The sequence below is a fragment of the Pteropus alecto genome, unplaced genomic scaffold, assembly GCF_000325575.1.
Source record: "Pteropus alecto unplaced genomic scaffold, ASM32557v1 scaffold152, whole genome shotgun sequence".
Lineage (NCBI taxonomy): Eukaryota > Metazoa > Chordata > Mammalia > Chiroptera > Pteropodidae > Pteropus > Pteropus alecto.
The window spans coordinates 8751543-8774447 of record NW_006432227.1 but is presented as its reverse complement, the minus strand read 5'-3'; the positions used below and the strand labels follow the sequence as shown (position 1 = coordinate 8774447).

At 32.8% G+C, this 22905-nt stretch overlaps 1 protein-coding gene across 4 annotated transcripts in view; it reads right to left on the bottom strand.

Moving 5' to 3' along the window:
* CDH18 (cadherin 18) overlaps positions 1 to 22905 on the bottom strand; it is a 252364-nt gene that overhangs the window by 157965 nt on the left and 71494 nt on the right. For 3 of the 4 annotated variants that reach the window (XM_006907120.1, XM_025043539.1, XM_025043540.1), the window contains exon 3: positions 12349 to 12468. The exons of the other annotated variant lie outside the window; for it this stretch is intronic. In XM_006907120.1, the coding sequence (XP_006907182.1) occupies positions 12349 to 12468 (120 nt within the window). The remainder of the gene's footprint in view (positions 1 to 12348; positions 12469 to 22905) is intronic. 4 annotated transcript variants of the gene reach the window in all.

Here is a 22905-nt window from a genome sequence, read left to right as displayed (position 1 = left end):
TTTTGTCATGTGCCGTTGAGTCAACTCTGACTCTTGATGACCCTACAAAGGACTGATATCGACAATGTCCTGTCCTCACCAGCCTGCTCAGCTCCTGTAGACTCATGCCTATAGCTTCTTTTATAGAGTCAATCTGTCTCCTATTTGGTCTTCCTCTTCTCCTGCTGCATTCTACTTTTTTCAGCATCATTATCTTCTTCAAAGAACCCTGCTTTTGTGTGATATACAAGGACTCAAACATAAATGAGATCCCCTTCTTTCCAATAACAGCAGAGTAGAGCACTAGCTGGACTTTAATCTGTCTCTGTCCTGAAATATTACATGAGTTGCCTTCCAGCTGACATTTGTTTTTTCTTTTTTTTCCTAATATAAAATATTTCAGTAATCAGGGTTTTTGTTTAGTAGTTTCATTCAGCATTTATCCAATATAGATGCATGTACAAGCATAGACGTTGATGATGTGCATTCAATTCTATAACATTCATATTTTGCATTGCGTTATATATCATCATTCACATTGTCTCATTCAATTCTCCCAAATACCCTGCAATGGATCCGTGAAAGGCTAAATAATGTTTCCAGATTACACTTCAAAAAATAAGCCGAACCAGGATCCAGATCGTAATGCACAGACTCTAAGTTTACTGTTCCTTCTATTATGGAGCACAGTCCATGTCTTGAAGATATGTCTTTATACCAAACATATCATGTATGTTCAACTCATTTGAGATATAATTTAATTTACACTAACAACATATATACTGTAAATATCTCTGTCCTATTTTACCTTCCAGGAGAGAGTCAATTGTTTACATAGTGGTTATTCTATGCCCCATCAAAATTATTTAGCTTCTGAGTGTATAATATTCTGTATCAATGAGAGTTTCAAATCAAACTCCATTTTTTTGCTCAGCATACCCATACTGCATGTGCATGGGGCAAACAATACCAGTATGCTCAATGTTACACAGCTAAACAACTTTAAAATCATATCACAGGTAAGAAAATGTTTAAGGAGATATTAAGGCAAAGGCATTTGTTTCTATTAATTTTTTTTTTAAATTCTGGTAAGATATAAATAACACAAAATAACACCAACATTTTTCAGTCACTCATCCAAATGCAATGTTGTATGCTAGTAAGTGTGGACAAAAAGGCAAAATAGATATTTCCTTTCAAGAATAATAGAGTTTACTCATATATAATATAGAAATATAAATAATGACTTTAGTCAAAATAGACATTCAAATAATGACCATCGAGCAAAAGTTCAGAGCTATCCTGGGGATCTTGAAAATATTATGTTTAATCTCCAAAATAACCATGTAATGTACTCATTGGTTTTCCCATTTTACAGATGATAAATTAGAGACTTAGACAAAATAAATTACTTTTCTGAAGTCATAACTATTAACTCTTTTCCCTAAGCCATGCTCATTTTCTTACATAAACATAGTTACTGCAAGTCATGGTTTGATTGAGGTAGCCTATAAATAATGTATCAGAACAGTTCACTGAGAAATAGTTGACAGAAGAAATTTCAAATATTAAAAGCTTTAGCCTCCACATTTCAATAAATCATTTCATTTCTGAGTAGTCTATTCTCCTGCTTCGCTCTCTCAAACTTCCTCTCTTCTGCCTTTTGAGAATCACCGTTTTTAATATCCTTGATGAGAATGTGTTACATATATGAAAACTGAAAAAAGCTGAGGTAACATAGAGATAGAGAACTATAGCTATATATAAATTGCTATATATTTCAGAAATACAGGATAGAGAATAATTAATTCTAAAAATCAACTCTGTTTCCATGAGCAGTTGGACTTGCTTGGCTCCTAAATAAACTTAGAGAAGCCCGAGGTGTTAATATCATTGACTATATTTACATATAGCCGTTGAGTGCTTTAAACAAAAGACTATTCCTCTGTGTTTGCCACCTCTATCAATCAGCTACATCTAGTAGTCAATCAGTCATCTGGAGAGAGCAGCTCACCAGTGTTAGCAGGGCTGGGGAATGTGAACAACAATGAATCATATTGAGAAGCATATGCTATTGGTTAATTTGTTTGCAAGTGATGATATTAGGGGGAACTGAGCATTTTGAGTGTATAGAGACTGTGTCAGTAAAATCATCAGTACAACCATAAATGCTCAGCTAGCAGAGAAAATGCTACATACAAGACATCATAAGTGTTTATTAACATAATGAATACATAAATACATGTTTCAAGAATGTGAAACAAATGTCAATTGTGACATTGACATATATTGGAAATATAAATAACATAATAGACTTATAATTTCTAATTTAAATATGTATACATATGAGGTTTTCAAAGCTGTAATATGATATTTGCAGGTACTTTAATTTTCTGAGGTTTGTATTACAACTTCTGCATGGGAAAGAACTGGGACCATAAAATCATCATCTCTTAATACTTAAATTACTTCTGCTTTGGGTGACTGCTTCATAAACTAAGAATGACAGTCTCCCGTGGGTGTTTGGCAAGCACAGTTGTGCCTATGGCAAAGCCTGCTTGTTAGTACATTTCGCTGGACTCCCAGACCTGTGCATGTCTTTGCATACTTGATGCTGAATACTCCCAGCAGGCAGGGCTTTTGTATGTTGTGTTTTGTTTTGTTTTGTTTTGTTTTGCTTTGTTTTGTTTTGTTTTGTTTTGTTTTCCCCACAAGAATAGCTATGGGCCTTGTTGCTATCATAACAGTTTCTTTACAATTCTCATTCTGTGAAACTCCTTATCCTCATATTCAGAGGAAAAAGTAGAAAAACATTTCTTTTTAGAAAAGCATAAGAAATTTGAGTGACTAAAGTTGGGAAATAGAGTGAGAAAAAGAAAAGCTGAAGATGAAGAAATTAAACAAGAGTAATTAAGATAAGTAAATTACACAAAGAGAACAAATAGTGATTGTAAGGAGTAAATTATAAATAAAAATAATAACTGGTAGTAGAGATATGGAAAAGAAGGAGAAATATAGCTAAAATATTCGAATGTTTAAGCCATGCATGTTTGGGAAAATATTTAGTTAGCACAGTGGGGAATGGTTGTGTTTTAAGAGGTATCTTTGAGAAGAAAGGACACAGGTTGGTCTGTGGAGAAATGACTTTACTATTAGAAGAAACAATCTCCATTGTATTCACTCTGAAAAGGTGAAACTCCCTTGTATTTGTCAGGTGAACCAAAGTGAGGCAACAGAAGGTCCATATTTCTCTGCCCAATAAAAACAGAGATCTGTGGCATTCTGAAAGATGTTGAAAAGATGGAAACAAGAAAAAGTGGTCCAAAGAGGGAGAGTGAGGCGATATCTTTGAAATAAAATGGCAGTTTAAATCTCCTATGAACAGATTAACAAGGAAATTAAAAAATTTAATTTTCTGTTTCAAGTTGATTTCTTTTTCATGGATCATAATTATCTTCCATGTTTCTTCAATGTTCGGAAAAAAATAAAAATAAATAAATATTCTTAAAACCATAACTTTATTACTTTTTTATTCAGATGTTTAACCTGTCTAAATTCAATATGTGAAAGACAGCAATATTTTTGAAAAATAAAATAATTTTAGTAATAACATAAAAGAAACTTAATACTAGAAACAGGTGTTATTTTGGAGACAACCTTCCCAAAATTATATTTCATTTCTATAAAAATAAATAGTGTTGTCTTCCATACGTTGTACAATGCACTAATCATTTTAGAAGATACAAAAGTAAGTAATGAGAGTTTTCAAGGAGTTTGCATTCTAAGAATTAATTTTTAATTGTGTGTGTATATATATATATAATGTTGTTCTGTTTCTCAGAAATAGTTTTCTTTGTGATCTCAAAACTCACTATGTTTTTATTATGGTACCCAAAACACTTAGCATTCTAACAACAGTTACATTGTAATTTTTGGTAATCATTTAAGAAAGATCCTAAATTAGATTGTAAGACTGACAGAAATAGAAACATGTTAAAAAAGTGTTTATAGAAGACCAAAGATGTGGCACATTTTATAGTGAAATAAAATTAACATTAATTATAATAAAATTCAAAATCTGCAATGATAAATCATTTTTTCTGCCAAATTTCTATAAATTTAATGATGTATATTTTAGCAATATACCCCTTCAATAAGATAATTAGAAACACAATTCCATGTATTAGGCACATAATAGGGCCCAGTGCAGAACACAACAAAAACATGGTCGCATTCATTCCCTAAAGGAGCACTCGGAGTAGGGAAGAAACAACACGTGAGCCAAAAAAGCACTTGTCTTGTTTTATGAGATATACAAAAAATGAGCTCGAAGATCAGAGATTAGGCCTGACTAAGGAGTACAAGGGAACCAACCATAATTGTAGAAATCTGCCTGGGAAGGACAAGCCAGGATAGCGTAATAGCCCAAATGGAAAAATAACGCATAAGTCATACTTGGCTGAAATATAGAGGTGAGTGGGAGATGACAGAGAGTGAGAGAGAAAGAGAGAGGGAGGAAGGAAGGGAGGGAGAGAAATAGATGAGAAATAGATGATAAGTAGATGATAGATAGATGATAGATAGATGATAGATAGGTATATGATAGATAATACTGATTAATATTATCCTAGGAGTGTCTCATTTCATTTTAAATATTTAAGATATTTGATTAGAGAAAAAAACTAAGGAACTCAATGAGATTGCAGTACTTTTCATCCTGGGGTAGGAGAATAAATAGCCTCTCAGAATAAATTTAAAAGGATGAGAGAAAATTTGAATTGCTTGGTGATTACATTCCACGGGTGATGCTCAATAAGTTTTAAAGACTAAACAAGATAATTGCAATATTTCCTGTTACCCATCTTTTCAATGTCATCACTTAGCTAATAAATTTACCAGCTATTGGCTAAAGAGTCGAGATACCAATATGTTCATTCCTGGTATTTTTCTCAACAGCTGCTATTTAGGTGCAGGATACACAAAGTTACAAAAAAGATAAATCTAGTTTTTACCAGGAAGAAGTAGTATTAAATGTGTTGCAATTAACCAATATTGATTCCTGTTATTTCCTATCACTACTATTTCAGAGTCAATGAGATTAATTTCTTCCTAGTAATAGCTGTTCTATTTTATTATAAGAAGTTGATATTAAAAAAAAAAAGTTGATATAAAAAAAGTGTATTTAATTGGGATTATTTCTTTTGTTTGCTTGTTTAACAGCTTTAAGTTTAATTTACATACAATAAAATTCACTGTCTAATTCAAGCTAATTCAAAAATATGGATCCATCTTTGGCTGCAATAAGTAGTTTAACTAACATAGAACACGAGTCCATAATTTTGTTTCATTAAAACTATACCCATAGCAATTAAATTCAATAGATATTAATTTTGTTCATGTCAATGGGACATGATAATTTCTTTGCTACAGAAGAGAGTTATCTGATATGTATAGTGCCAATGTAGTACTCTGCTACTTCTTAATTATTGTATTTTTTTTCAAATATGCATTCTCAATGGAGTATCAGAATAAATTGCCTTTGGTCCCATTCTTCGATCTGCCAAACATCCACAATACAACTTTTGATATCTGATTTAAGTCAGTGTCAAAATTTCCTTTTTTTCTTTAGTATTAGCACTAGAAGTGTAAAATGGTCACTCATACACAGAGAGCAGTGTGCTCTCTTTGGATCATGGATTTTGGGTTCAGAGGAATAAAAGTGGTCCCAGGGAGCCTGCTCTGTGACTGCCTGGGCAGTGCATTGTGCTGTGAAGGTGATTTATCAGTCTGGAAAGCAAATTCACAAAAGTCCAGGTATCAACATTGTATGTGACTGCACATAAAAATTGCCTAACCAGAGTGATCGCATTGTTAGTCTTTTGCTCAGCAGTCTTTTGCTTGTGACTTTCATCTTGTGCATTTGTTGTCACATGATTACAAGATAGCCACTGTCCTCCAATGATTACACATGTGTTTAAATCTAAAAGATGGAAGACCAAGGGAGGAAGCATTGGCACCTATATAAAGATATCAAAAGTTTCCTAGAGAGCTTCACTGGTCTTTCTGTTATATATCAGTGGCCAAACTGTGTCAAAGTATCTACAGGGAGGCTGAGAAATCTAGTTTTTTAACTGAGTATGTTATATTGAGCAACATCAGAGTTTTGATAGGATCAGCAAAAAGAGAAGTTTATATCGAGTGGACGACTGCTAGTGTCTACTATAGTTCACTGGTTTTATGTCTTAAATGCTATATAACACGGACTTTTTTCTTATGTTGTTAATCTTTATCCTCATTGCTACAGTTCAGGAAATATTTAGATTCTTCCTTAAATAAGACAAATTATGACAGTGTTTTCTTAAGTAAACTGATGTTATGCCATACTTTTGAATTACTGCATTCCATTTTTCTTTAAGAGAAGCAAATTCTTAGAGCATTGGAGTTACTAATTAACTATTTTTTCCATTATTCAGTCAAGCGAAAGAAAATTATTTGCAAATGTATCTATAATTATTTGTGCACGCAATTATATTGTCATTGTTATTATATCAATTAGAAACGTGCTATGAAGAAGAAAAAAATGACAAAACATATTTTACTGAGGAAAACTCTTTACCGTCTGTAGAAATTATTGACCATAATTTAAATATTTTAACTTCCATGTGAAGTTTGTGCCCCTGAGTCAGCTCTCACTCCTGGCGACCCTACAAATGAGTGATGTCCACAATGTCCTGTCCTCAGAAGTCCTGCTCACCGCCTGTACACTCATGACTACATCTTCTACCAGGGAGTCAATCTATTTCCTATTTGGTCTTCCTCATTTCCCGCCACCTTCTATTTTCCCAGCATTATCGTCTTTTACAAAGAACCCTGCCTTCTCATAATTTACCTGAAGTAAGACAGTTTTCATTTTGTCATTTGTGCCTCCATCAATGTTTCAGGCTTAGTTTGCTCTAGGATCCACTTCTTCATCTTCCTGGAGGTCCAGGGTATTTACGGAGCTTTCCTCTAATGCGTGGGTTCTGTATGATATGCAGGAGCCCCCAATCCCTGGGCCGTGGACCTCGTATGGGTACCTCACAGCAGAAGGTGAATGGTGGGGGAACTAGTGAAGCTACACCTGTATTTGCAGCCACTCCCCAGTGCTAGCATCACCACCTCGGCTCTACCTAGCATCACCACCTCGGCTCCACCTCAGGTCATCAGGCATTAGATTCTCATAGGAGCACCAGTCCCTGGTGCCAAAAAGGTTGGGCACCGCTGTCACTAATGCCACTTTTCAAATGGATCCTTTTTTTTGTCCAACTGTCCAACTTCTATATTTAACTTATTTGCTGTCCAACTTCTATATTTAACTTATTTGCTATTTCCTTCTAAGCTATTATAATATAAAATGTTACTTTAGGTAAATGAGACCATTTTCAAGTAGATCTGTATATTAAATTATGAACAAGATTCATAAAACTTTTAGAGATGCTTAACATTTTTTAACCAAACATACCTAATAACCTTCTCAAACAATTTTTGAAATGAAATAAATTTAGAGGAATTAAATAGAAGGAAAACTGTTGATAAATTTAATTACATCATACAAAGTGGAGAAAGAATGTTGAAAACCTTGTTTTTAATTACATCCTAAGAAACTCATTGAGGCCTTCCACTACGTACATTTTTATAGCTGATTTAATTTCTGATATGAGATGTTAAGGAAAGGTCATTTTCACAAATCAAAACCATTGCTGGTCAAGACTTGTGTATTAATGACAATTGTATCGCAGGCCACATTCCTTTTACGTAACCTAGAGATGCTAATCTGAGTTGAGACACTAAGTTCTAAAGACAAAAGGCTAATTTTATTGTCTAACTTATTTCCTTTTAAATCATCATCCACTTTTTCTAAAAGTATATTTATCTTATAATATTTACAAAAACTTTCTTTGAAATGTATGAAAAGAAATTTAACTAAACAAAAGTTCATAATGGAGCTTTCTCTTTTTATAAATTTGTATAGTTATTTGGAATAAAAATCCTCCCACATAAATTTTTTTTTTCTACTTTAGATAGGACTACATTTTAGGAGTTGAGCATGAAGTATCGCCAAGTCATTTTAGAATGCACCTTAGTATTTTGAAAAAGGAATAAATATGAATTATTTTACTATGTTAATTAAACTATAACATGACTAAATATCTTAATTATTTCATAGGAAGGTCAATTAAGCATTTTATTATATTTACAATAATGCCTTGTAAAAATAAGTTATACTACTACTATGCCTTTAGAACCACAGGTACCACTAGGTGTGATGCATTTTACTTGATGCCATGTGTCCCGCTCTCTGTAAATAGATGGTGTTAATGCAGAGTGTATGACTGACAAGAGATGTGAAATCCACTGTCTACTTCTTTTTAACATAGAGCAGAAACCATTCATGTGCTAAAATGCATTAGGTGTTGAAAAAAAAGAATTTCTGGTATGATCTTTGTATATAATTAAAAGGTAGGCTTTCTAGTCTTATCATTTTTCTGTATCTAAATATTAAATGTAGAATTTATCAACAAAAATATTCCCAACTGCTATATTTTCTAATTAAACATTCATTCTTTAATATGTAAAAATATATGAAAATTTTATAAAAAGACTGACGATTTAAAATATAAGTATATTAAATCTATATTAAACTGAATAAATATCTAGTTTTATTAGGTGTGTGGTTAAAAACCACTATTAGTACCATTTATGAAAATAACTTGACACCATTATTGACAATCCCCAATTTATATGTTTCATATTGATAGTCAAAAAAAACTGCTATTCATAATTAGCATTATAAACAATTGTAAATAAAGCTTAATTAGGATGCTGTAAACCAGCACATCTCTCCATTTTCTCTGACATTATTTTTTAATCCAGGTTTTCAGGTTTCTTGAATTGACCATAATATATCTCTATGACATAGTCACAGACATAAGATATATGCACTAAAAGAACATAAAGTCATTTATAAGTTGTTGATCATCCTACAGCTAGTATAGAGAATCATTAAGTGGCTATAAACACCATGACCATAAACAGATTTGCATTCTCAGTGAAAAATTGCACAACTGTCCCTTGTGAATCCATTCTGTTTCTAAGACCCAGAAAAGATACTTGGTATATTTCTGGTTTTATCTTTGACCTAAGTCAGGGAAAATTGTTCCTTTCTGTAGCAACTCGATCATTCAGCTTCTGCCATCACCACCTGACAGAAATTCCACAGCTTGTGAAGAGGCATAGAGACCTTGAACATATCGATTTATTTTTAATGCAGTTGGCACTATATTAACTAGACTAGGATTGAGATTTGAGTTATGCTAAGAGACAACTCTCAGCCCAGATTTCTCTTGATGTTGGTTCAGTGACCACTTCAAATGGCTTTCTTACACAGCAGCCTTCCTCAAAATGCCCTGCTTAGGGTTAGTACTTTTCATGAACATTAAAATGGTCCCTTCACTTGGTAACTCTAAAGTGTTTCCTTGCTGAATTAAAAAAGGGGGCTCAAATATATGGTGACAGAAGGAAATTTAATTTTGCGTGGTGAATATGCAATATACAGATGACATATTATTGAATTGTACACTTAAAACCTATATAATTTTATCAACCAATGCCACCCCAATAAATTTAATAAAAAATAAAATAAAGTAAAATAAAATAAAATATATTCAACTAGAATTATCCTCATTAAGCCTACATTTCCATGATTTTCACATAAATATGTTGAGAAATATTAGATGTCTTTTACATTTCATTAACTCCTATAGTTTATTCTTTCACAGTCTTCTGCATCTTTCAAATGGTAACATTAAAATATCACTTTTTAATATAAATTCCTCTTTTATTGTTATACATTAAGCAAATAGCATAAAATACTTACTAAATAAAACTTACTTAAAACAACAATCTATTCACAAAATTTGTTCCATCATATTGATTAATAGGATTTCAGTGTAAAACAGAATTTATTAAATCAATTATGTATAGTATAGTATATTAAAAGCCATATAATTCAAGTCTCTGGAAGCAGCAATTCATAGATGGTTTATAAAGTAGGAAGCAAGGCCTCACTGGCAGTTCATCATTAGAAAACCTAGGTGAGCACCAAAATGTACCTTTTAATAAAATGGAAACTAGACTACCCAAAGACCCGAACTTAACCATAAGCATTCACAACTCTATTTGGTATAAATTTTCTGTTTTATAATTGGTCTCATCGAAAGTAATTGGGATTATGTTGAAATACAGTCATGCCAAATGAGAAGATAGAATAAATGCCTATTAAAGTGAACACCTGTAAGTGACTACTGTCCCAAGACTTCTTATATAACATCCCTTCCATAGCAAATGTCTTCGGTTTTTAGTATGTTTGTATTTTAGTCGTCATTTTAAGCACAATTTTCACAAAATTCATTACTTCTAAGGATGTTTAATTGCATTGTAACAGGTCTTTTAAGCTTAAATTATAAAAAAAAAAAAGTCTTAGCTTTAAAGAGGATAATGAGCATTTTGTTTTATAATCCCTATTAGCACAGAAAACTATGTAAGACAATTTCATAAATAATTTTTATATTAGGATGCACATTCTTGAATTCCCATGATCCTTTATCCAATATAATATTGAAATTACATATATTGACATGGAGGCATACATATATTTTACTCAATAAGTTGTTTTGCTTAAAGAAAAGAGCAAAAAATTATAAAGACAAACATAGTTTCATAGAGCAATACTTGAGTAACAGCCTATTTAAGTTACAGATATTTTTTGTTTAATGAAGTACTTAATTAACCTATAATAAATACATATAACACAATGCAATTTCTATTTGAATATTGTGTTATTGATATATTTGCTTCACTAAAGCACAAACATAGCAGAGTAAAACGCTAGTCAGATTTTGTCCTCAGTGGCCTGCTTTATCCATCCAAAACACACACACATACACATACATATATACACACACACGTGGACATAGTCACACAAACACATGGAAACATTTGAACAGACATTCAGAAGCACATACCTGGAATCTATAGGCTTATGGAGCAGGGTTCCCTGCAAAATGTTCTGTATGATAAGCAGTTGTATGAATATAAGGGGATATTTATGACTAAACCTGGGTCAATATATTAGTTATGGGACTGTGCCCTTTACTTGAAGATCCCACGTTAATCTCATTCAGAATGCATCTAATGTGACCAGAAAGAATCTTAGTTGCTGCTGAGATGTCCTGGACCTCTCTCTGCTTCATCTATGTCTTATGATTGCATAAGTAAAACGTGAGACTTGTTTCTTACTGAACAGTTGGCTACAGTAAAAATGGGTTTATCTTTAGCCAAGTTTTATTAATAATTTGTCAATGGAGCCAGAGCTTTTTGTGGTTTTCAGATTATGCTGCTGTAATATAACACCATAATGTATTATTGAGGAGCCTTCATTCCCATTTTGACATCATAACGTATAAGATATGATATGATTGTTCAGGCCAGAAAAAAAAGGAAAGAGAGCAGAATTCATATTTTCCTGAAAAAAATGTTGAAATATTCTTGGCTGTATTCTCAGTTAATTTCTTATACATAACACAATATTTGAGGGCTGAAGAATTTCTCATTAGGAAAAAATGTCAGTTCAAGATATAACAATTCCCCAATGTAATATATAACAACTTATGTGACATTCAAACTCAAATAAATTATAAAAGAATCTTTATGAAACATTCCATATTTGTTTTTAGCAGAGAACATTTCACTAAATGTTATAGAAATATGTAAAGTTAAGAAGCATTTTACTGGTATAAGTAAAAGGTAATGAATAATCAAAATATTAAGGAAAGCAGGTTTTTTTTTTTTATCTTCAGTTATGCAATCCAGTTATCCAGTCGTTTTAGAAAAGTGAGGGCATTTTTAAACGTCCCAAAATAATGTCTGATATAGAAGAGTACACAGAAATACAGTTGACCCTTCAACAACGCAGGGGTTAAGGGTGTTGAATGCCCACAAAGTCAAAAATCTGCACATAACTTCTGACTCCCCAAAAACTTTACTAACAGCATACCATTGACTGGAACACATACCAGTAACATAAAGTCAGTAACACATATTTTATATGTTATGTGCATTATATACTATAGTCTTACAACAAAGTAAGCTAGAGAAAAGAAAATGTTATTAAGAAAATCATAAGGAAGATACATTTACAGTACTGCATGTGTTTATTGAAAATAATTTGCATATAATTGGACCCATGGTGTTAAAGCATCAATTGTAAAAATGGTGCTTTCTTTTATTGTAGCACGTACCTGCACACAAATTATACATAAATGCACTAACCTGTTTTAGGATCTACGGAGAAGTAAGGTTGTCCTTGGAGAATACTGTAAACCACCCGAGCGCTGTTTCCGTAGGTAGGATCATCTGCATCAGTAGCTGTCACCTGCAGAACAGAGGTACCTGTGTATTCAGGAAAACAAATTTTAGTGTGTGATGGCATTTAACACATGAGTAATTTGTACACAGGAAAAAAACATTATGCTGAAACACTATGGAGAACTATAATACATGTATCCGACCAAATTTAATTCTTAGATGTATCTGTCTGACATATTCCTTGCTTCCTTTCTCTATCAACTATACTAAATCAGAGTCCAAAATAGAACATTTCATCTCAGACATTTTAATATGGCTATGAGCTGATAATATTATTATGGTCTTTCTCTTGCATAATCATGGTTGGGTTGGACTGATCTTCAAGAATCAAATTGGTGCTAACTATGAGGCAAAGTAAAATGTATCATGAGGGTGTATACTGCATGCTACATGAAAACCAGTAGTGAGATGGTTTGTGATTAGTTGGGAAGGTCAGTGAGCTGACAGTAAATTAATAATGGCATCAAAACAGACCACTTAAGTCATTTCCATCATTCATGCCCATTTTATTTCTTACATGGACAATTAATGACTCTTCTAACTGGTTATGGAACTTCAGATTTCATTCCTTTAGCCTCTTATACACACTATCAATATAATTATCTTTCTACATTGGGTATGAGAATATTCTTATCACACTGGATGTTTGAAGATTAAATGTACTTTAAAATGATTTATAAATTTTTAAATACTATATTTGAAGTACTAAATTTTGTAGATGTATTATGCTAGTTTCTTTATGTTTATACCTTTTAAACACTATTTCCATAGTAAGATACATCTATCTCTTATTTCAGGTATTCCCAAATAAAAACTGATCTAAGTGCATCATGACAACCATACATTATGAGCTATACAACTTCATCGTAGAATTATTAGGTAAGAGCTCTCACTTATTCATAGCATATACTTGATGGATCATCTAATAGTGCATACTTGATATTGTATTTTGCCTAACTAGAACAATTTAACCTACTAATTCAGATTATGTATCAAACAAAAAATATTTCCACAATCAAGTTAGCCTATATACAATTCTGCACTTATTTTGATACTTGACTATGGAAGCACTGACAATTTTCAGTCTTTAATTTTAGTTATTACTTCAGTTTTTAGGTACAACACTCTGATTAAGGGCCTAATAGCTGTTCGACTACAAAGTTTTTACTTATACTTTGAAATTCAGACAAACTTTAAGCAAAGGTTGTTCTTTGCCTTCAAGGGATCCTAGAAAACTTAGTAGAATCAGTCCATCAAGTATACTTGACAAATCTTATTAGCAGACCATAAATGTATATGAACTTTTAAAAATATGCTATGACTCTGGCCTGTCACCTGCAGAACAGAGGTACCTGTGTATTCAGGAAAACAAATTTTAGTGTGTATTTTCACATTAGAATTTTCACATTGAGATTATAAGCATAAATATAATTAGTAATCATACATAACTCAGAAAGGGAGAACTGATTCTGTTATGTCTAAAAAAGAATCTCTAATTATGGGTAATAAAATACAATAGCAACATCAAATGCTGGCGAGAATGCTGAGAAACTGGGACACTCATACCACCACTAGTAGAAATGTAAGTTTAATCGATTCTTATAAAATCTAACATACAATTATCATACAACTGAACAAATTGTACTCTCAGGCATTCATACTAAAGTAATGAAAATGTATATTCACATAAAAATTTGCTTACAAATACTCAGAGTAACATTATTCATAGTAGCCCCAAATAAAAATGACCTTGCTGTCTTTCAATGGGAAAATAATAAAGCAAACTGTGGTACACTCATACAATGGAATATTGTTCAACAAGAATAATAAACAGGCTATTAGTATCTGCAACAACTTAAATAAATCTTCAGGGAATTACACCCGGTGGTTGGGGGAAAACAATTCCAAAAGATTATATAATGTGTGATTTTGTTTAACATTTTTGAAATGATTAAATTTTAAAAATGGATAACAGATTAGTAGATGCCAGATGTTAAAAGAGAGGGATGAGTTTGGTTATAAAAAGGCAACATGAGGGTTTGTCGTAGTGTTGAAACTGTCTCGTATTTTGATTATAGTGTTGGGTACATGAACTTACACAGGTGATAAATTGCATAGAACCAAAATATACAAACATATAAATAAAACTAGAGAATTCTAAATAAGATCAGTAGATTTAATCACTTCAATAACCTGATTATGATATTGCTTTATAGTTGTACAATGTTACCAGTGGAAAAAATTGGGTAATAGTATAAGGAATATCTCCATATCATTTCTCACAACTTTGTGTGAATCTATGATCTCAAAATTAAAAGTTGAAAAACAGTGTCTCATTGCTTCAGTGCTAGTCTATTCCTGGAGAACCTCATTTGGCCTTGTATGTGTACCATACATTTTCACACTATAGCACTACATTTTCCGGTTTGATTAAACTTTCCAGAGCTAGTCACATGTAAACTATCTCTTCCACTACTATGCATACTTATTATAGAATACTAAGGACTTTTTCTGTGATGTCATGACACTTGTTCCATACCCAATATTCATCTATCCAATTTGTTCAGAGAATACCAGGAGGTAGATATTTGCCAATAAAAGTTGGTTTAGGAGACATTTTCATTGAAATCTCACTGAAAATAAAACTCAAATCTGTAGTAGCTTCCCAGGTCAGGCTATATAAAAGTGTAAAAAGCTCATAATGTGGATAACATATTATAAAATTATATCAGTCAAATCTTGGATCTGATGGGGAAAATGCTGATAGTACTGGGCATACAGGGATTACTAGGACTCAGGAAAAAAAAAAAAAAACAGTATAGAAAGCTGTAAAACAATGACCATTAAAAAACACACTTATAAAATCCTAAGGTTTGGAAATTGCTTTGGCTTTACAACAGTGATTTACATCTAAATAGTTTTCAATGTCTTAAAATAGTCCCCAAGCAACCATTCCAAGGAGAAAGCTGAGAAAGACAAACAGCGCAGGATCTCACCTCATTTACAGTGACAGGCAGGATCACCACATGAAGGAGGTGTCTTGATGTGTCTATAAGGTCCAGCCTTGTTAAGTGAAAGTTGAGAAGCATGAATTGAGTGACAAGTAAAATAAAGAGCAAGGAGAAAAGGAGAACGGAAAGAAAAGGAGTTTGGCAGTACTGACTAAGTGATGGTTTGAAGCAGCAGAGAGAAGGAACTAGAGCAGGAAAGGGTTTCAGGGGAGGAAAAGAAAATACAATAGTTCTCTACCATGGCCAGAAAGTACAGTCGTTAACAGCTGCACACATCTCTGTGCTGTAGTTCTCACAGATATTGGGCAATTCTATTTGAGTGTGTGAAACGAGAAACAGCAAATTCCCTCTATCACAGAACTTTGGTGGCATCTGAAGGTAGCAAGCTGCCACTTTGAGTACACAGATTGCTGGCTAAAGGGAGCAGAGGCGTATGCACCACGCAGCCCAACAAAAAGTCATCTTGACCCTGAATACAGAAGCAGAGAGAGAAATGGCCAGTATGGAAATAAAGCCCTTGCTCACCTATTCAAGAATTTCTTACCAAGGAGAATTGCTAAGGGAGTTTCAGGCCAAAAGCAAAACATACACTTTCTAATTTATCTGAAGTATATGTGGGAAAATTGTAAGAACCCTTGATGCTTTTGGAAGTTCTTTTACATTAGAGAAAAAAGGCTTTTCATGGACATGGACTATAGACTAGTGGTTACCAAAGGATAGGAAGAGGGGGAGGAGCGGGGAGGTAGATAGGGTAAAGGGGATCAAATATAGGGAGCGTAGGGGGAGAGTAAAGTGAGTAAAGAGGATCCAATATATGGTAGCTGAAGGAAACGACTTTGGGTGGTAAACACACAATAGACTATACAGATGTTAAATTATAATGTACACCTGAAAATTATATAATTATGTTAACCAATGTTACTCCAATAAACTTAATTAAAAAGAAATGAGAACTCTCCAAGATGTATGCTACATGTTGGATTGTTTCCCCTAAAAATTCCCATGTTCAAGTTCTAAACTCCAGAAAGAACCTCAAGGGACAACCCTGTGTGGAAAGAGGCTCACCGCTCTGGAGTAGAGCGGGCCCCTAACCATTATGACCGATATCCTTATAAAAATGGGAAATTTGAAGATAGGCACAGGCAAACGCACACACCACAAGCCAAGGTACATCAAAGATTGACAGAAAACCACCAGAAGAGGAGACTGGAGAGGCCTGGACCAGATCTTCCCCAGTGCTTTAAGTGGGAGCACAGCCCTGCTGACACACTGACTTCAGACTTCTAGCTTCAGAAACTCTGAGACAGTAAGTGTCTGTTGTTTAAGCAATCCCAGTGTTGGTAACTTAGTACAGCAGCCCCAGCAAACTAGTACAGTGTGGTACAGTTGCAGTGGGAAGAAATGACATTTATTCTCAGAATTTACAGTTGTTCTTTAACTGAATCTTGGCCAGAGCCTGAAGTTACAAGTCAAGAAAAAAATTATGGATAATTTCCTATACTATTTGATTCCAGATACATCATAAATGGGATCAAATCAGAAGTTAATCTCACAGTAGAAAAATTTAAATAGGTAAAATTTAACAGTATTTGATTTTTAAAAAAATATTAGGCACTATTTGTGACCTACCTATTGGTATTTTTAAGTATATTAATGAGTTATATTAATCATTTTAGTGAGAATTTTTATTTCTCGTTAAAAGTTTAAGTGCAAAAAATCATCAACATTTATATATCTATATTTGAGAAAAGTATCTCACATTAGACCATTCAATTGATTATTCACTAAATGTCTTAATAGCATATGTAGTAGAAAAGAGAAAATTATTATCCTCTACTGTGCTAGATTTATAAATAAAAAAAACATACAGTAATGCCTAAAAATTAATTATTCTACCAGATTATTAAAACGAGAATCTAATTTTCTCTGAAAAGTATAGAGATTTAGTCAATAGATATTAAAACAACAGCCCCTTCCCTACATAACTGGTTTTTAGCAAAGAAAACTTTTAAAAGTTCTGTATAAGCTTTCTAATCTTACAATCGTTTCCATTAAAAACAATAACCAAAGAAACATGCATTTTAAAGTTTCATTAGCTATTTAGTGTCCAATATTTTTATGGCAAATATTTCCTGTGGCGTGCACTTAGCTGTTCCCATGGTATAGATCTGCGTCCCTCAGCTAACACTTTATACAAATCTGAAAAAGATTTAAATACATTAAAAAAAAAAGCTTTCAAGATATCTTTTCTACAATAAAACTTAAGTCCTTTGGGGATTGTCCTGTGTCATCCTTTTCATTCGGTTTCTTTTTATACTGCAGCTTTATAAATAGCACACTATTTGTAAAGTTACATATCAATGAGAAGCAGAAAGAGTGGACTTTCTCAAACGTCTCTAAAGACCAATTTGAAATATTTAATAAGGCATTTTAACACCAAGCAAATATTCTCTGAGATTGCACATCGTTATGCATGACTTGTCAGGGTTCACAGCTCTGCTAAAATCTCAAGTGAATTAATGTTAAGCAATAACTTTTAGTAAAAATAAGCTGCAGATTTCTGAAGGCTGAGAGGATCTCTCTGAAGAAATCTCTTAAGGCTTAATTCTCAGAAGATTTTTTTCCCAGGGACTGTGAAAAAGCAATAGTCATCAACCTACAAGTTAAATTTTATTCTACACAAGAGGAATGTAATTTCACCAAACAGCTATAGAACAGGATTCCAGTCATTGTGTAATTCAATAATGCTTTGAGTATTCACCCAAAAGTCACTGGGTTAAAAAAAAAAATCCCTCAAGAACATTTATGAAACTTCTAGGTACCAAAATAAAAGTCACTATTCTAACTGCATATTTTAACCCTTGGCTATTGTTAATTTCTGCGTATTTTCAATTAGATCCTTTTTAAAAGAATACTTAATGTTAAATTTCATATTACTCAAGTAAACTTTATATTATATTCCTTAAATAGAAAAAAATAATTAAGGAAATAATATGTATTTAGTGCCAATGATATGGGAAGCCATCTGCTATATGACATTAAATTCAACAGTGAGATCAAACTGAGAAAATTACATTTAACGCCATTTTATGAACGTGAGCACGGAGGTTCCAAGTAGTTATATAATTGACAATGAGAGAAGGGAGAATTCAACCCCTGTCTTATCTGTTCTGCTCTGTGGCATTGTTTCCCAGGTACTTTATTGTTTCACTCAGTCATGATATGTTGAATCCTGTTTAATAGTGAAAACATCTTCTGCCTCTCACTGTTTGCTGTCTTGGTCAAATGCATCTGCTTGAGCAGAGGAAACGTAATGTTTCACTACCTGCCATAGCAAAAATGAAAGTCAATAATTATATTTTTGTCAAATTAAAAAGTGTGGTAGAATACTTAGGGGGAAACAATCCCCAGGGATGGATAAATTTATGCTCTTCTGTTAGACTTACAGATCGCACACAAGTCCCTTGATTGTTGTGCAGAGTAAATGGTGGCAATAAAAAGTGACTGGACTGATTGGATTCCCACCCATCTTACAGCTCTTCTGAATAAATTTGCATATTGTTCTCAAATTACTTTCCTACTTTGTTCCGCACCCTTTTCAGGAACCCAACATCTGTCATTGATACTGACTGGCCTTCCTTTCCAACTTAACAATGGAAGGTGATAGAGGGAAATCGGAAAACAGAAAAAAAGATGACCCTCTTTCTCTCTCCCCCTTCCTCTCCTTCCCTCCCTGTCTATGTCACTCTTCTTTCTGCTTTGGGTGGTGTCTCTCCCAGTGATTATACTTCTTCAGTGGTTCTAGTACCCTCTCAACTGACCTCCTCCATGGTCCATATAATAAAGCCAAGCTCCTGCGGTCAAAAACACTTCTTTCTTAGCCTTAGTTTAAGGATGCTAAACTCCTTTACTGGTTGCCTCACAATCCACAATTTGGCTTTTCATTTCTCCTATCATTTTTAACTTTCCCGTATACTCAATTCCTTTTATTGATCTAACTAGCAGAGGATTTGTTTTTCCTGACTAACCTCTGATTGATGCTGAAGGTATCAACAGGTTTCTCCCCAAATATCCTTCATCACTTTTCTGAGTAATGACTATATTTTACCATATATAAAGATTAGGTTCTGTACTTGATTCTAACTTCACTCTTTGGAAAAAATTAAAAAATAGAAATTATTACCAAGTTCAGTATTGTTCTGAATAACGTAGTTTTGCTTCAGCTGAATTTTTATTCAATAACAATGAAAGCATAAAACAAAACCAAAAACAAACAAACAAAAAAAGACTATAAAATAAAATACTAAGAATCAAAATATTTTGTTCTTGGTTGTTCACAAATGCTGTCAATAATATTTCAGAAGAGATTAATATATATATAATATGTGCAATATATTACATATAATCATTATATTTATATATGTATATGTAGATATGTACACACACATAATTGACATTCAATCGTTGATTTCAATATTGAGAAAAAACTCCAATTTACTTTTTACCAGTTAGTAGTAACATTGATTTCTAAATTATAACAGCAAAGTCTTTACATTTTAGTGAGCAAAAATAATATAAAATAAAAGAAAATCATATAGATATAAATTAAAAGCCTCTTAAATTCCCGGGCCTAATCCCACTAGTTCCATTACTCAAATGTCCAATGATTTGATATTTTGTTATAATTCTAAATTTTCAGATTTTATCATAATTGAAAAATATTCATTGATACACCATAATTAAAGATGAAGTAAATGGATTAAATGGTCCAAACAAAAAATAAGGTGGCTGAATGGATAAGAAAACAAGACCCTTACATATGCTGCCTATAAGAGACTCACTTTAGATCAAAGACACACACAGATTGAATGTAAAGAGATGGGAAAAGATATTTCATGAAAATGAAAACAAACAAAAAAAAGCTTAGGTATCAATACTTAGACAAAACAGACTTTAAAACAAAGGATATAATAAGAGACAGAGAAGAACTCAGAAATCTCACCTTTGCGTATTTATGGGAAGAAACTCAAAGCAATACTTTGAAGGGACACGTGAATCCATGTATTTATTGTAGCATTATTTACAATAGCCAAGATATGGAGGCAACCTGAGAATCCATCAGTGAATTAATGGATGAAGAGGTGGTACATTTATGCAATGGGATATTACTCAGCTATAAAAATAAATAAATCAATAAAAATAAATAAATAAAATCTTGCCATCTGCGCCAACATGGATGGACCTAGAGGGTATTGTGCTGAGTGGAGTAAGTCAGAGAAAGACAAATGCTATATGATTTCACTTACATGTGGAATCTAAACAACACAGTAAACAAATAAACAAAACAGAAACAAACTCAAAGATACCAAGAACATTTGGATGGTTGCCAGATAGGAAGGGGTTGGGTTTGGGTGAAAAAGGGGAAGGAAGTAAGAGGTACAAATTGGTAGTTACAAAATAGTCATGGGGATGTAAAGCATGGCATAAGGTATATAGTCATTAATATTGTAATAACTATATATGGTGTCAGATGAGTTCTAGAGTTATCGGGATGATTACTTTGTAAATTATATAAATGTCTACTCACGATGTTGTACACCTGAAACTAATATAATATTGTATGCCAACTGTAATTTAAAAAATAAAAATTATTTAAAAAGATAAACTATGCACTATATCTAAATTACCTCCCAATACCTCTCTGTGCAATTTTAATTACATCAGTAATTTCAGTTATGCTGGTACAACGTTTATCACTATAGACAAAATGATTAAGTCCTTACATACTGCTTCATTAAATTTTTAGTAATATATAACCCCTAATGTTTTCTGAGGAAATATTTATACACATTCACACATATTTATTTATTTCACCATCTCTCATCATTGAGTTTTATAAGTTACATATTTGAGATCACTGTAGTTTACGACATTATGATTTTCTCTACAAAATTGACTTTTATTTTTTTTTCTATGATTTGATTTGAAAGGCTGAATATAAAATAAACAATGGCCAGAGCAAATGAAATAGACTCTGACCCACAGTCTGCAGCAACCAGCCCAAGAAACTAACCCATTATCTATAATAACCAGCCCAGGAGCCAGGCTATTTTCTAGAAGTCAGACCTGTGGGGGAGGCCAAACAACAGCAATAAGTCCCAAATGGCAAGGACTTGATTAGTAACTTCCAGTTTTCCTAACGCTTTCCCCACTTCCAACTTAAGATGAAACATATAAAGCAAAATAAGCATTATTAACCGATTACACGGGATGCTCTGCTTCTAGTCAGCTCACCCACAGCTTTCCGAAGCCAACAATCTCCATTCATGACATACTCAAAGCCTTCCTTTCTGGTCACTCTAAAGCTTTCCCACTCCTCTGCCTGACTTTGAGTCTCTGCCAAAATGCAAGTAATGGTGATTAACTCTCCTGTTATAGCAAACTGAATAAATAGTCTTTGCTTGTTCTCATTTGGTTGGTCTACTTTTATTTCCATAGATTATTTAGGTGAGAAATAAAATTTAGCTGAGAGGAAATTTGTGCATCTTGAGAAGACTTGCAATTAAGACAGAAAGCAGACAGCCATGATCATCAAGGACTGACTACTGGAAATAAGTGGGAATGACATCTGGGAGATGTCAGCAGGAGTCTCTGATGATACTGACATACCTTTTCTTCACTGTGCCATCTCGAAGATTTGCCCCACACCTATCGTTATGTCTTCATGCTGTACCTAATTACTGTCCTTTTTCTCTGCATCTGACTCCTAGAAAATGGAGAAAAGTATCTAAAATATCTAAAGTATCTAAAGATTCAAAAAAAGAAAGTCAAAATTCAAAATAGAATTAGAAATCAAATTCAATTAGAAGTAGGGTTGAATTTATTGCACATCTGAATTTTTAGAATGTAATTTCAGCAGCATATACTCTAATACAGTGAATTGTGAATTGAGTCCAACTTATGGTGAAAGAATTATTCCTGTGATTTTTATTATAAATTGATCAGTTCTATTGGGGAATTCCAAATCAATACTTCCATAAAAGTAAATGGAGAAATGAAGTCAGCAGCAGCATAAAATGTAAATTAGTGGACACATCAATCATTAAATCAAAGTGAAAAACTAGATTGGTTTACGTTTTTTTCTTAAATTTATAATAAGAAATTTAATCATATATAGGAAAATAAAATTAATCATTACTCCAAGAAGCAATAATGAATTTTTACCAAATATAAGAATAATGATATTCAAAAATTCAAGAGGCTCTATTTCAGCCAAATATTTCCTCCAGAGAAAATTGTAGGTAGAACCATCAGTAAGACAAAGAGGGAGCCATCCGAATGGGATGAGATATTTGCAAACAACAGCTCTGGTAAGGGCCTAATATTCAAAATAATAAAAAAAAAAGAACTCATACAACTAAATAATAATAATGATGATAATAATAATAAT